Source organism: Ursus arctos, unplaced genomic scaffold (assembly GCF_023065955.2).
Source record: "Ursus arctos isolate Adak ecotype North America unplaced genomic scaffold, UrsArc2.0 scaffold_3, whole genome shotgun sequence".
In the NCBI taxonomy this organism is placed as follows: domain Eukaryota; kingdom Metazoa; phylum Chordata; class Mammalia; order Carnivora; family Ursidae; genus Ursus; species Ursus arctos.
Window position 1 is genome coordinate 101,103,590 of NW_026622985.1, and position 13,242 is coordinate 101,116,831.

At 45.5% G+C, this 13,242-nt stretch overlaps 1 protein-coding gene across 10 annotated transcripts in view; it reads left to right on the forward strand.

Annotated features, from left to right (window-relative positions):
• The window catches only part of DNAJB6 (DnaJ heat shock protein family (Hsp40) member B6), a 71,402-nt gene that overhangs the window by 33,240 nt on the left and 24,920 nt on the right, over positions 1-13,242 (forward strand). For 9 of the 10 annotated variants that reach the window (XM_057304206.1, XM_057304207.1, XM_026479231.4 and 6 more), the window contains exons 6-8: positions 7,662-7,793; positions 9,567-9,708; positions 10,218-10,288. In XM_057304206.1, the coding sequence (XP_057160189.1) occupies positions 7,662-7,793; positions 9,567-9,708; positions 10,218-10,288 (345 nt within the window). Of the gene's footprint in view, positions 1-705; positions 4,952-7,661; positions 7,794-9,566; positions 9,709-10,217; positions 10,289-13,242 lie in introns of those variants that run through there. The other variant, XM_048212854.2, reaches the window with a different exon arrangement.

Here is a 13,242-nt window from a genome sequence, read left to right on the forward strand (position 1 = left end):
GACCAATCAGTGAGAATTGTCAGGTGGTGGTAGAGCGCTTGGGCCTGGGGCCTTGCTGATGCTGAAGGCCCGGTGACCACGACTGCCGTCCCCTGGAGAGGTAGTCATGTGGATTCCTCAACCTACATGGAGCCCTCCCTGGCCCTGAGAGAGGGTGCAAGTGATAGGTTTGCGGGCAGCTGATTTTGTTTAAATCCTTCCCCAAATATTGAGCATACCAAAATGAGCTCTTGTCCAGTCGTCGATTGGAAGGGATTGCATTAACTTGAGTTAGGGTGATCTGTTCATTGTTTACTTTTACAGGACACCATTCCTCAACGTTCTAAGATGGACCAGTAACTAATATTAGGGTCTCGTAGTCATTGCAGCCCCAGCAGAAATATGTTTGGAAGAGTTGTCTGGGTATAACCTAACATTTTTATTTACTTCTATTCTCCTGTTAGAAAGTAAAAGCCGAACTTTAACACCTAAAACCATTCCCTGAGGGCCCATTCAATTCAGCCCATTTTCCCATCGTAAGGGCATCAATCCTGTAAGCCTTGTCTGTGAAAGAAACTGCCATGGCCATGGAGACGGGATAGGGCCTGTCAGCTCAGGGAAAGCGGGCTTTTGGAGGGAAGTGGAATTTTGTCGAGGAGGGTATAGCTAATTGTTCTGAACCAGATCTAACTTTAATGTAGTGAGCCCATCATTTTGCTCTCCCAGGGTTCGAGGAGGTGGCGAGTGAGGAGTTGGAGCCCGGGTTTGAGGACTCGGCGGAAGACGCCCAGAGTGAAGAGGACAGCGAGGTTTTGGATGTGATCTCTAGCGAGGAACTTGATATCTGTAGTGAAGATGAGCCGAGTGAAGGCTGTAGCCGGGGCCAGGGCGAGCTTCCGAGTGAGGAGCTGGAGTTTGTGTCCAGTGAGGATGAGGCGAGTCCGGGGGACGTGGAGGAGCTCAGCGAGGAGTGCGAGGAGCTGCTGAGCGAGGACAGCGGGCCGGAGCTGGAGGGGCTGCCCGTGGGGCAGTGAGTGGGGGTGCCCTTGTTTGCGGGGGGGGGCGGGGGGCTGGCCAACGGGAAGCGCGTTTGGAATAAAATGTTTGTGCATTACTGACTGTGCCTGAGACAGTCCTTGCTTAGATAGTGTAGCAGTCCTGGAGGGAGTGGAGGAAACAAGGAAGGGGTGGATGCCCCAGAGGAGAGGCGGGGCAGCTCCCAGAGGCTGGCTGTCCTGTAGAACGAGAAGCCCGTGCATTTAGGCCCATGGGGTGTCCTGGGGTGGCCGAAACACTTCCATGGGCCTGGGGGCTGAAAACAGGAACTGATGCCTCTTGGTCCTAGAGGCCGGGAGCGGGAGACCAGGTCCTGGGAGGGAGCAGCTTCTGGCGGCCTTAGGTGGTCCTCGCATGTAGCTGTCTCCTCCCTGTGTCTGCACATTGTGCTCCCTCTGCCTGTGTGTCACTGTCCACATTTCCCCCTCATAGAGACACTAGTGCTCCTGGATTCAGACCAACCCTACCGAGCTCATCTTAACTCTGTCTCCAGCGGAGACCCTGTTTCCTTCTGAATGAGATCACACTCATGGAGTCTGGGGCTTTGGGATTCCACATCATTTTGGAGGGCCACAAGCCATCCAGTAAAGTAGTTTTCCCTAAAGACTTGTCTGTATACCCTAGAAGCAGCCCATTTTGGAAGGAGAAATAAGGGGAAGCCTTTGAAATGTGAGATGTGCTAAGAGAAACCAGAAGGCGGAGGTGCGGAGGTGAGAGAGGCGCGGGTGCCCTCCGTAATTCCTTAGGGACGAAATGTCATATTCGGGCATCCCTGCACACGCGTAATTTGAAAGAAGGCAAGGAGTAGGACTTAAAAATCCACATAGATATGTAACGTGTTAAACTGGTTTCCGGCCATAGTAAAGACGGTTTTCATGTAACTTGTGTAACGACCACAGAGCCCATGGTCCTGAATGAGTAAGGGGGGGTCAGTGTTGCCCCTCTGGCTTCTCCACTTGTTCCTCTTTGGCGGAGGCCTAGTGCTCTGGTCCGGTTTTCTTGGAGAACATAACAGTATAGCGTTATGTGCGTATTGGAGAACTCTTGCTCTGTGGAGCTGGCATTCGGAAATAGTTGATTTTCATTTAAACTTATGCTGGTGAATGAGGGTGGCTGCTGTGCTACTGACCTCGGCTTTTCAGTTCTTGAGTATGTGCTTGGGAGGGATTTCGGGGTGTTTGCTCCTGTGACTCCCTCCAGCCCCTCAGCTGCACCCTCAGCGGGGAGAGGAAATGGCTGGCTTCTGGAGAAGGTGGTTCTGAGAACTGCTTTCTGGGCCAGGAGAAGAGCGTGCTGACCACCCCCCTGCGGATGTGGAAGCCCGTAATGAGGGTCTGCACGCTGTGTTTGAATCACGTGACAGCCAGGCCCTCCACGTGCGGTTTCACTTTCCAAGGGAAGCCAGAGCCTTGACTTGTGTTGGTTCTTAAACTTTCAGTGCAGTTTGTGGGCCTTGCTTGGGTCAGTTTCCGGAATGTCTCGTAGGTTGGCTCCTCATGTCTTCCACATGAAGTTTTGGTCTCTCTAGTTGAGGGAACCGCTTCCTTCCTTGGAACCTGGAGAAGATGTTCTGTGGCTGCAGCTCTGGGAGAGTGTAGGGAAGTCGAACAGGGGCAACACTCTATTCGAAGTGCCCATGCTGTGTTTTTTATTTTGTTTTGTTCGGTCCCCCCTCCCTGTTTTTCTTTGTGGCTAGGGGAGAGCACAGTGTGGTATCACTGACCCCTTCAAGGACTTGGTTTCCTATTTCTGAGGGACTAGCAGGATCTCTGAGGTGGAGGAGGTGTACTTGATACACGTGCGAGCTCGGGTGCCTTGAGCCGTGATGGGACCATGTTGGCTCACACTCCAGACCTGTGCCTGTTTCAGGTTGCCTTGGTAGCTCCCCTGCCCAAAGATCCTTGTAGATAAATGATCGAGAATACAGGTTTTATTTTCTGAAATCTGTATTAGGTTTCTCCAGAGAGAAGCAACATGGGGGGGGGGTCTACATTTACATACTTCTCTTTCCAACTGTATATCCATATCTGAGGAAGTTTCACTCTAAGGAGTTGGTTCACTCCATTATGGAGACTGACAAGTTCAGGATCTGCAGAGCTGCTGTCTGGGTTGGAGTCCAAAGGCCATCCAGCTGGAAGAGCCAGTGTTCCAGTTGAAAACCCATCAGGCTGGAGAATTCTCTTACTTGGGGGAGGGTGGCCTTTTGTTCTCTTCAGCCCTTCAAGGGATTGGGTGAGGCCCACCCTCACTGGGGAGCCCAATATGTGCCCACTCGGTCTACTGATCTAAATGTTAATCTCATCCAAAAACACCCTCAGAGACACACCCAGAATAATAATTGACCAAATATCTGAGCACCCTGGGGGCCCTTCAAGTTGCCATGTGAAATTAACCACCACAGGCCCACCCTCTGTCAACTCAGTACCCATACTCCTCTCCTTAAGTTACTATACTTCGTCTCAATCTCCAAGTAAGACAATAGCACGGTCATAATTTTCCCTAGCATGAGAATAGCTATCCTCTATATGCCCAAAAATGCACTAACCTTTTTCCCTGATAGGGAGGTGGGGTCCTGAAATACTGTGATTAGAAGTGTATGTCTTAGGTTACATGGTAAGGGGATAGGAGAGGTGGGAAAACGACGTTTGCTAAACGTATGAAAACGTGTGCACAGACCTTCGTAACAGCACAAGGGACTACTCACGGCAGCCTTCACTTCTTGAAGGGGTCACGTGTGGTTGCAGCTGATGTTTGTAAGTAACACAGCTTTGAACTGCGTGCCTCCACTTTTGGTAGGTTTTTTGTTTGTTTGGTTTTTGATAGATTACAGTATTGTAAATGTATTTTATAATTTTCTTAACACTTGGTTTTCTCTAACTTACATTATTGAAAGAATACAGAATACCTACAACATACAAAACATGTGAACCACCTGTGTTCTAGGTGAGGCTTCCTGTCAGCCGTAGGCTGTGAGCAGTTAAGCATTTGGAGAGTCAGAAGTTAAACTTTGATTTTTGACTGTGTGAGGGGTCAGCACCCCCAACCCCACATTGTTCAGGGGTCTGTTCCTCCTGTGCACAGTCCCTGTGTCCTCAGCCTGGACACCTCACTGCCTGTGGTTTGTGTGCCCACTGGGCTGAAAATAAAACCATACTTGGTAGCATGTTTGGTTATGTTACATTGTCTTATTACAGTTTTCTTACTAAAAAATAAAATATTTAGCCTTTATATATCTCAAAAATGATGCATCCTCAAGAATTTGGGAACTATAGACGAGGTCGAGGGGGGGTGATGAACATGTGTCTTGCTAACAATTAACATTTTTCACATATTGTAGTAGTAACGTGTTACCTGCATGTTCTCTTCTGCCTTTATTTAAAGCCTAAACTTAATGACCGTTTAAAAATGTCCATTTAAAACGCTTTTTTACCTCCTCCTCTTTTGGAAAGTTTGCTCATTTTCAATTTTCAGTATATAATTAATGCTTTAAATTCTCTTGGTGTGGTGAAGTATTTCCCTGTTTGAGATGAGTGATTTCCCTGAAATAGAATTGCTAGATTGAAGAGTTTTTAGAAATTGATTGTATTTAGTTTGGGGCTGAAGGTTTTGAAAGGTCATGGTACACACTCTTTAACTGCTTTTTGAAAGCGTACAAACCAGTAATACCAGTGATAAGAAACTCTTAATAAAGATTTGTCTTAATTTCACAGTGGCAACTTTTAACAACATAAGCATGGTAAATATGTTTCTTCATGTGACTGTGACTGTTGTAACTGAGACTTTTCATTTTCAGGGTTAAACTTTTGTAACTTTAGTATTTGAAATTACATAAACTTCTGTGAGTAAAATGACTATATGAATTGTAGAATTGTAGAATTGTAGAAAAGCATGTACAGTATCAACAAAAAAATAAAAAGATAGAAGATTTAAAAAAATATATAAACTGAAAATCCACTGGCCTTTCTCCTACTTCTAAACCAGCTTTCGAAGTAGCTTCTAAAGATTGGAATTGTGTAATTAATTATGCAAGTCTTCATTTAGCTTAGAGTGTGAGCATCTGAACCCATGTATTTGATGGTGGTACCATATGGCCCCTGGATCTTGCACTCAAGCCTGTGAACAGCACTAAGGATTTGATCGCCAGGTGAGCCTCCGGAAGTTAGGACTGAGTATGTTAGAAGAACAAACACGGTAGGATTCAGTGTAAATGAAATCTCAGGTACAGAACAGCATGGTGTTAGGGATTCCTGTGTGGGTCGTGAAAGTCTAAAGCAGGCCACGTAAGTTCTTACTGATTAAGGTGGCTTTAGGGGAGGGTCAGAAATTGCACAGTGGTTTTAAATTGCATTTGTAATGTTTGTTTCTTCACATGTGTGGTGGACATCAGGGTAGCTCTGACAAAATTTGGTATCGCAGTTGTATAGGCTGTGGTATTAAGGTGAAGAGTGATTTCTGAACAGAATGCTTGGGTTTTACTTGAATAGGGTGAGTCTCTGGAGAAATTCACAAAGTGCTATTAACTAGCTTTAGATAAAGTTCACGAAGAACTTGCATTCATACTTCTGCGACAGTGGACTGTAAGCCCAGCCCCATTTACAAAGTAGTAGGTTATAAATGATTGTCCTAAAAATTATTTTGTGAAGGGCAGCGTTTACTGTGGACTCTGGGGAGTGAAGTGGCACTACCAGCCGTCCGGGGGTTGACTTGCCCGCAGTTAGCAGTTCTAACGCAGCGTCCTCTGTGACTCTCGCATTGGCTCCTTGGGGGCCGATGGGGCCATGTCTCCGCACCGGGATTGCACAGAGGCCTTCCTCCTTCCTCTGGCACCTCCTCTCTAGGTTTTTCAGGAAGGCACCAGTAACCAGTTCTCTAAATGTGCCCTTCAGGCCCATCTTCCTACACGTAGCATTAGGTAACGCAGACCAGCCGATTTTCACTGAGAACAGCTCTAAGAGGCCAAGACTGTGCCCGCGCTCTTTCCTAGGCCCTATTTTGAGCTTCTCGAAGCTGCCTCTCAGCCTTGCCTAGCCACTTGTTCTCACTCGCGGGTCCTCCTCGTGTCCCTGCGAACTGTGATGGAGTTCGCCATGAAGGTCACGCGTGTCTGTGCACTCCGTTTCTGTGTGGGGCCAGTGCTCACTGCCGTAGCGCCTTCCTGTCTCCACTCAGCTCCGCGAACTCCCTGCTTTGGTCACTCTTGCCCAGGCGTACGTAGTATGCCATCCCGGTTCAGTAGCTTCGGTGCGTCGTGCGGTGCGTCTCTGTTCTCTGGCGTGTGTTTTTTCTTACTACTCAGCAGGAGTCCTTGTTTTATTTCGTGCAGAGCTCTTCTATTTCCCCGAAAAAATTACAACACTGATAATTCACAGAACTGCAGTGCATTTTTAAAAAGTTTGTATTAATTCCTATGTTTTTAGTTAGTAGCCATTGATTGATAACCAAACAAAATACCAGGGCTAATCTTACTTTTATTTTTAGGAGCATTTGGTATGTCTAATGGGAATACTACGCCTATCTGTATCAGTAATTTTCTGTTAAAATAGAGCACATCGTTGATGTCTGCCAGTTAACATTATTCAGATTTGACGTTGACTAATCCTTTCTAAGATTTCTTTTTGAGACATCAAGTTTACAGGAAAATAAATGGAATTCTTGAACCCTGTGTCCCAGAATCAGCAGGTGCTTAAATCTTGCCTCACTGCTACAGCAGTCTCTGTGTTACGTAAATAAATGTTGGAATAATCCATTTCTGTGTTTATTTCTTAGTTACGTTGGGGAAGGTAGCCCAGGTTCCATGGAATACAGTCACGTTAGTGTCAAGCCACCTTAATCTTTCCAGTGGTGGCAGCAGGGACAGTGTCTGATTATTGTGACTCAGAGGCCATATTAAAATGGCTCCCTAAGAGCGCCTGGGTGGCTCGGTCAGCTAAGTGGGTCAGCTAAGTGACGGTGCCATCTGCTCCGGTGATGATGCTGGGCTCCCTGCTCAGCGGGGAGAGTGCTGCTCCCTCCCCCTCTGCCCCTCCTGCCACTCATGCACGCACGCACTCTCTCAAATAAATACATAAAATCTTAAAAAACAAACAGCTTCCTAAGAGGCTCTTAACTCCAGGGAACGCACTGAGGGTTGCTGGAGGGAACGTGGGTGGGGTGGGGTAACTGGGTGATGGGCATTAAGGAGGACACTTAACGTAAAGAACACTGAGTGTTGTATGCAACTGATGAATCAGTAAATTCTCTCTCTGAGACCGATAGTATCTGTGCTAACTTGAATTTAAATAAAGTCTTGACAGGAGAAAACACAAAAATAACTCCGCTCCCTGAGTTTGAAGCGCACATGAGTGATCCCGAATTCTACATTTGTTATATAGAGTGATTGTATCAACAGTCTGGCTATTTATTCCGTAATGTATTCTAGGTGTAGTTGAATTAAACGAGTAAGTAAAGCTGCTGGTTATTAGATGAACTTTGGTTGCGCTGTAGATAAGCTTTGTTACAACTTGTTGATAAGTTTTTTCTTCTGATGGAATAACATGAGGTGTTAACCCAGTTCCCCTTATCGCAGCTCTCCCATGAAAAAGTAAGCTGGAATAAAGACTTTACAAACTGTATCTGTTTGTTTTTAGAAGACCCATTTGAGGACTTTTTTGGGAGTCGAAGAGGCCCCCGTGGAAGCAGGAACCGAGGCACGGGGTCGTTTTTCTCTGCCTTCAGTGGATTTCCATCTTTTGGAGGAGGGTTTCCTTCTTTTGATACAGGTATTAAATCCTTAGATTTAATGTCCGACACATGATCGCAGTTTCCGTTAGAGCAGTTCGAAGAATGTCTGTTTCTTTTGGTTAGAATAGCTTTGTAGGTTTGTCGGTAGTTTCACGTGTACAAGATCTGTAGTTTGTAACCTGTACTGCCCCCCAGTTTTCCTAAGAATGTTTTACTTGAAAATCCACTTCTAATCTTACTCTTAAAGGTTAACATTTAATGAAATTCCTGGTTAAAACGAGTTTTTGATTTGGGATAAGTAATTCTGAAAAAACCCACTTGTAGACAATCTCCCTGAATCCTTTTTGTCTAACTTCTTGGCAGCTATAAAAACAGTAGGTAGTACTCCAGGAGGGTCCAGGTTGATGGGATCAGAAGGTGCAGCTCTCACACTGTGTGTGAGTGCCCGTGGCCACGCAGAGTGCACTGGGGGCGCCCTTGTGTGCGAGCGCCCTGCCCCACAGCGGCAGCGGGCTGTTGAAAAGCAGCTCATCTGGGGTGCCCAGCTGGCTTGGTCAGTGGAGCACGCGACTCTTGATCCTCACGGTTGTGAGTTTGAGCCCCACGTTGGGTGTAGAGGTTACGTAAAAAAAAAATCTTAAAAAAAGTCAGCTCATCGACCAGAGTAATATTCATGTGGCATGATATAATTATGTATTTTATCTGAAGAATTAGAATCTTTTCTTTGAAGTTCGTATAGTTCCTCTTAATAGAGGAGCTCTTGTTTTTTCTGATTCTCTGATTTTTATTTCAAATGCTACATGGGAAGAATTGGCAGTGCTTGTTACGAAGGCTGCCCTGCAACATACAGCTCAGTGTTGTTCCCTTCAAGCGTGTGCTGGCCCCACGCAGGTAAATGGTTGGTCTGACTGCACTTGGGTGCAGAGGGCTCCTGCCGACGGCCTCTCTCCAGCAGACCTTCCTTAGGGCCCGCACGGTCTGCTGAAGGTGAATTTGCTCAGGCTGAAGGGGGAGTCCAAGAAAGCTGGTTGAGTACATCCACAGAACGGTACTTCATTTAAGAAATGCGTGGCTAATGTGTTGTGAGGGGGGTGTGTGGATGCAGACCCTACTTCTGGGAGCCTTGTAAAGAGTCATGTTTAGGGAGTATGGAGATCTGTTCTTATGTGAATATTTTCAAAGTGGGACAAGTAGTTTCTTGAAACAAGCAAACCATTCTCAGTATCAGAGGTTGGTTTGCTTTTGTGTAACTTGTGGAAATCAGGGATTTTAGCGTCTGTAGCGTGATTACCATAATTGAAAATGTTGTCCACAAATGAATTACGTAGATCCATATTTTTTTAGTAACTGTTTGCGGTATTCTTCCTAAAATTATTTGAGGTTTTTAATAATTCAGAGTTTCACCCCTTCCTGGTCACATTGCAAGGAGAAGGTAAGCAGGTTGGGTTTGGCATTCTGTGCTGGCGAAGCCGCTCTGCCCCTGCGACATAACGATGCCTATTGCCATCCCACTCCTCTGTGGCGTGTGGTGCCGAGCTGGCCGCCTGTCTCTGGGATGAGCTGCCAGTGGGCTCAGCAGAGTGCTGGGGAAAGAGGGGGAGGAAATAGGATGCAAGAAGGGGAGGGGGACTCTCCTGCTCTCCAGCCTCCAGAGGAGCACATGCCCTCTTTCCTCCTTGTGGTTCTGAGGCTGCTCTGCTCAGGCAGTGCTCTCCTTGGTTTCATCCGTTCCTCCGTGCTTTTCCCATTACTCATACTTGGTTACGTTAGTACTGGACACATTGGTCGCTAATCTTCCTGTTTTCCCACAGGATTTACTTCCTTCGCGTCACCAGGTCACGGGGGCATCACTTCATTCTCTTCCACGGCATTTGGTGGTAGCGGGATGGGCAGCTTCAAATCTATATCGACTTCTACTAAAATGGTTAATGGCAGAAAAATCACTACAAAGAGGTATGGTGGTTATCTATACTTTTTAAATCAGTAGGTGTACTGTTTCACAGGTGCCACATGTCCATTGCGCGTGCACACACACACACGCCCCGAGTGTAAAGTATAGGTTGTGTGTTAAATCTGGCACCGGTGGGATTTTTTACTTTTAATGTCAGAGCTTTGCCTTTTGAACTGCTGCTTAATATTTCTATAGTGGGGTAATCTTTACGTAGAGCCACGTTTAAAATGTGTAACAACATCGTAATGTATAGTAACTTTGAGCGCTGCTAGAGCCATAAAACCCAGAAACATCTACCATTTTCATGAGTATTACGTATGCAGTGTTGAGCTGTGCAGTATCTGTCAGACGAAATGCATTTTAAAAAAGAATTGTCAGGTTGCTTTACCTGTGTTTTTACCCTCAAGATTAGTGATTTCATATATGCCAATGGGAATTAATGGTTTTTTAAAATAGATACATCACATGTATTGACTTTAAAGAAAGGTTTGAAATGCATTTTTTCTTTCAGAATTGTGGATAATGGTGAAGAAAGAGTGGAAGTTGAAGAGAATGGCCAGTTAAAGTCCTTAATGATAAATGGTAAGGAGCAGCTGCTACGCTTGGATAACAAGTAACAACGCACGCGTGTAGCAGGAATGTTAGCTGTAACGGGCACCGTTGAGGACTGACAGGAACGCTTTTTTTTGAAGATTTCAAACGAACTCAACTTTCCGTATAACTGTACCTAATCTAAAGTATTTATACACAGCTCACCGGAGCCCTATTTGTCATAGACTTTTGAGTTTATTGTTGGGACCACATAATAGGACCATTGTTTGGGGTTTTTTTTGTTTTTGGCTTTTGTTTTGTTTTGTTTTTTTGTTTTTGTTCTGTTTTGGTTTTTTTTTGTCTTTAAAATTGTTGTAAATCTCTGTATGCACTTTGCTTTTTTTATTAAACGTAATCCAAGGTGGCCGTGACTCTTTCGTACACTAACACCAGCACGGACCTGCTTTTCCATTGTGTTTGAAACGTGAGCCAAGTAGAGTCAGCCTGCTGTGAAGTTAACATTGCCAGGATGAATCTTCCACAAAAAATAATTTCAATTTTTTTCAGTATTTAGTAGTGAGAGATATTAATGCATTAATGGTAATACATTTCTCGTTTAATAATAAATTGAGGATGTTTTTCTAGTTGTGCATGAATGCTGGCAACTTAGTAAGATTTGACAATTGTTTAAATATGTAATGTTAAGCTTAGGTTTAAAAACGTAAAGCTGGTAAACTGGGTCTTTGTCATTTGCTTAAAAAAGAAATAAATGCGAATGTGTTTGGTGCATTCTTTCCTGAGTGGGGCCTGTAGCCTTCTTGTGTCTGTGTATGATTTTGTGCCTGGGCCTCCAGTGTCCCTTCATTCCTGTTGAGTTCTGTTCCTCAGGGTGGACGCCGGTACTGAGTGACATGCATTCCTTTTCCTCAGCGTATTTGAAGGGTTGGTGAAGATTTTCCTGTTCATGTTATATAACGATTAGCAGTTTATTGAAGCTTCTCCTATGGTAACATTTTTACGGGGAAGGAAGAAATGGCTATACAACTTTTTCATTCTTTCTAAGTAGGTTCTAGTTTTCTAGGACACGTTTGATGCCAGCTCATTTAAAGATGTGATATGCATGGCAAAGTCGTGGGGTGACCTAGATGGGAAGAAAAATAAAGGTCTTTTTTTTTAATGTGTAAAATTTGTCACAGTCACCACGGACAACTACAATTCCAGCCAAAGGGTTGTTAAACTGGTCATGGCTTGCATTTGAATGACCCCACTCAACTTTGTTTTGGTTAAGCATAGGGTCCTGCCAGAAAGACAGGGGACCAAGGGTGGTTTCTTCATGACAGACAAATTTCTGTCTGTGAAGGCCCAATTGGAAGGCCCAAGTACTCTAGAGTCTTTTACAGAATCAATTGTGTTTTTGTTGAAAACAAAGAATATCGTAGAAACTTTCATAGAAACTATAAAAAAAAAAGCAGTTAGCTCTTGAAGACCGTTGAAGTGTAGGGGAAGCCACGGAAGGTGCGGAAAGGTGCTGTCCTAGCTCTCCAGGCCTCTGGATAAGAGAGACCTGGAGGTGTGTCACACAGAGAGGACCGTCGTAGGTTCACAAACTGAAAATCTGATAGTAGGAAGCCTACTTTTGTTCAGGCTGTTAGGATAGACAGTTTCTTTGTCATTGAGGAACCGCAGTCAGTACCTGGAACTGAGCAGACGTGGAATTTACGGTTGTCATTAAGGGTGGGTGGGATGAACCTCCTGATAGAGCAGCTTGATGGTCCCTTAGGGACACCAGGTGCTTGACAAGAAGTCCTTCCTAATCTATTAATTAGAGCCTCCTGGGAGGCACTGCACTAGACTGTGGTGTCAAGTTTGTGAACCTTCTGGGGGTGGTTGAGACTGCAGGGTGCACCTCCCGCTGTAAACCCTCACGACGCATGGTACAGGCAGAAGGTTGCTGACGTCAGAGTCTGTTGAAATGTCTTTGTGGGGAGCATCCCCGTCAAATGTGCTTCATTGGCACCGGAGAAGATGGCCTTTGTTCTGCACTTGTGTTGTTGGTAGGAACGTTCCTTTTACGAATTAGTTAATAGGGTGGGGAGCTTACCTGTCGCTGAGGTGTTCAAGGAGTCCCTTTCACCCTGAGCCGTGAGGCGTCTTCCAGCACCGGCAGCATCGCTCACATGAGGAATGACGTGCGAGGACAGCTTGTAGTGGACATGGCAGGCTCTGGTCATTTGTTGGTCCCTACGCTTCTCTGTGTTGCTGTAGTCTTGGATGCCTTTGGAAAGAGGCAGCGGGGCGCCCAGCCTGACATGCCTGTGTCCCGGGTGCACTGTCTGTCACACGCTGTGTGTCCTGTCTGCTGAGTGCTGCATATCTTTGTTGGGGGCAGAAATCCTTATCGTCATGGGAGATGGGACAGCACAGTCTTGAGGGGATGTCAGGCTGCTCGATTTCCCTGTTCCCCTGTGGTGGTCCCTCAGTTGGTCTGATTGAGTTACAATGGATTTTGCTTTCTCTCCCTGTCCTTTACAGTTCCAGAGGATACAGCTGTGAGTTTGGAAACTCAGTGACTTTATAGTGAAGGGGCGATGATGTTAGTGGCTGCACGAATGGCGATTTGTCTTTCTTCCCTTTTCTTTGCAGTTCTTTCAGGGGCAAATTGTAGACGTTTGTAGGGTTAGCTTTAGATTGACTGAAGCTGCTCTTGTAATCGGTGTACTTAGTCTGCTGACGTCTGTTGCTTGCAGAATGGCAAAGCTCGAGGGGGCGATAGCATCTTTCCAGTCAGTTGTTGTTCCTGTGTATCTTCTAAAGGTTTAAGGTTTCTCCTTGATTGCCTACCTCCAGCTGTCACCAACCTCTTCAGGGACTGCTCTTCTTGTTTTTCTTTGAAGCACTACATAGTGAATTGAAAATATTTTCATTTTCAGAGAATCTAACAGTAGTTGATACTTGGTTGTATTGTCTCTGCTGTTGCTTCTCAGTAGTGGCAAAAGTTAGCCACC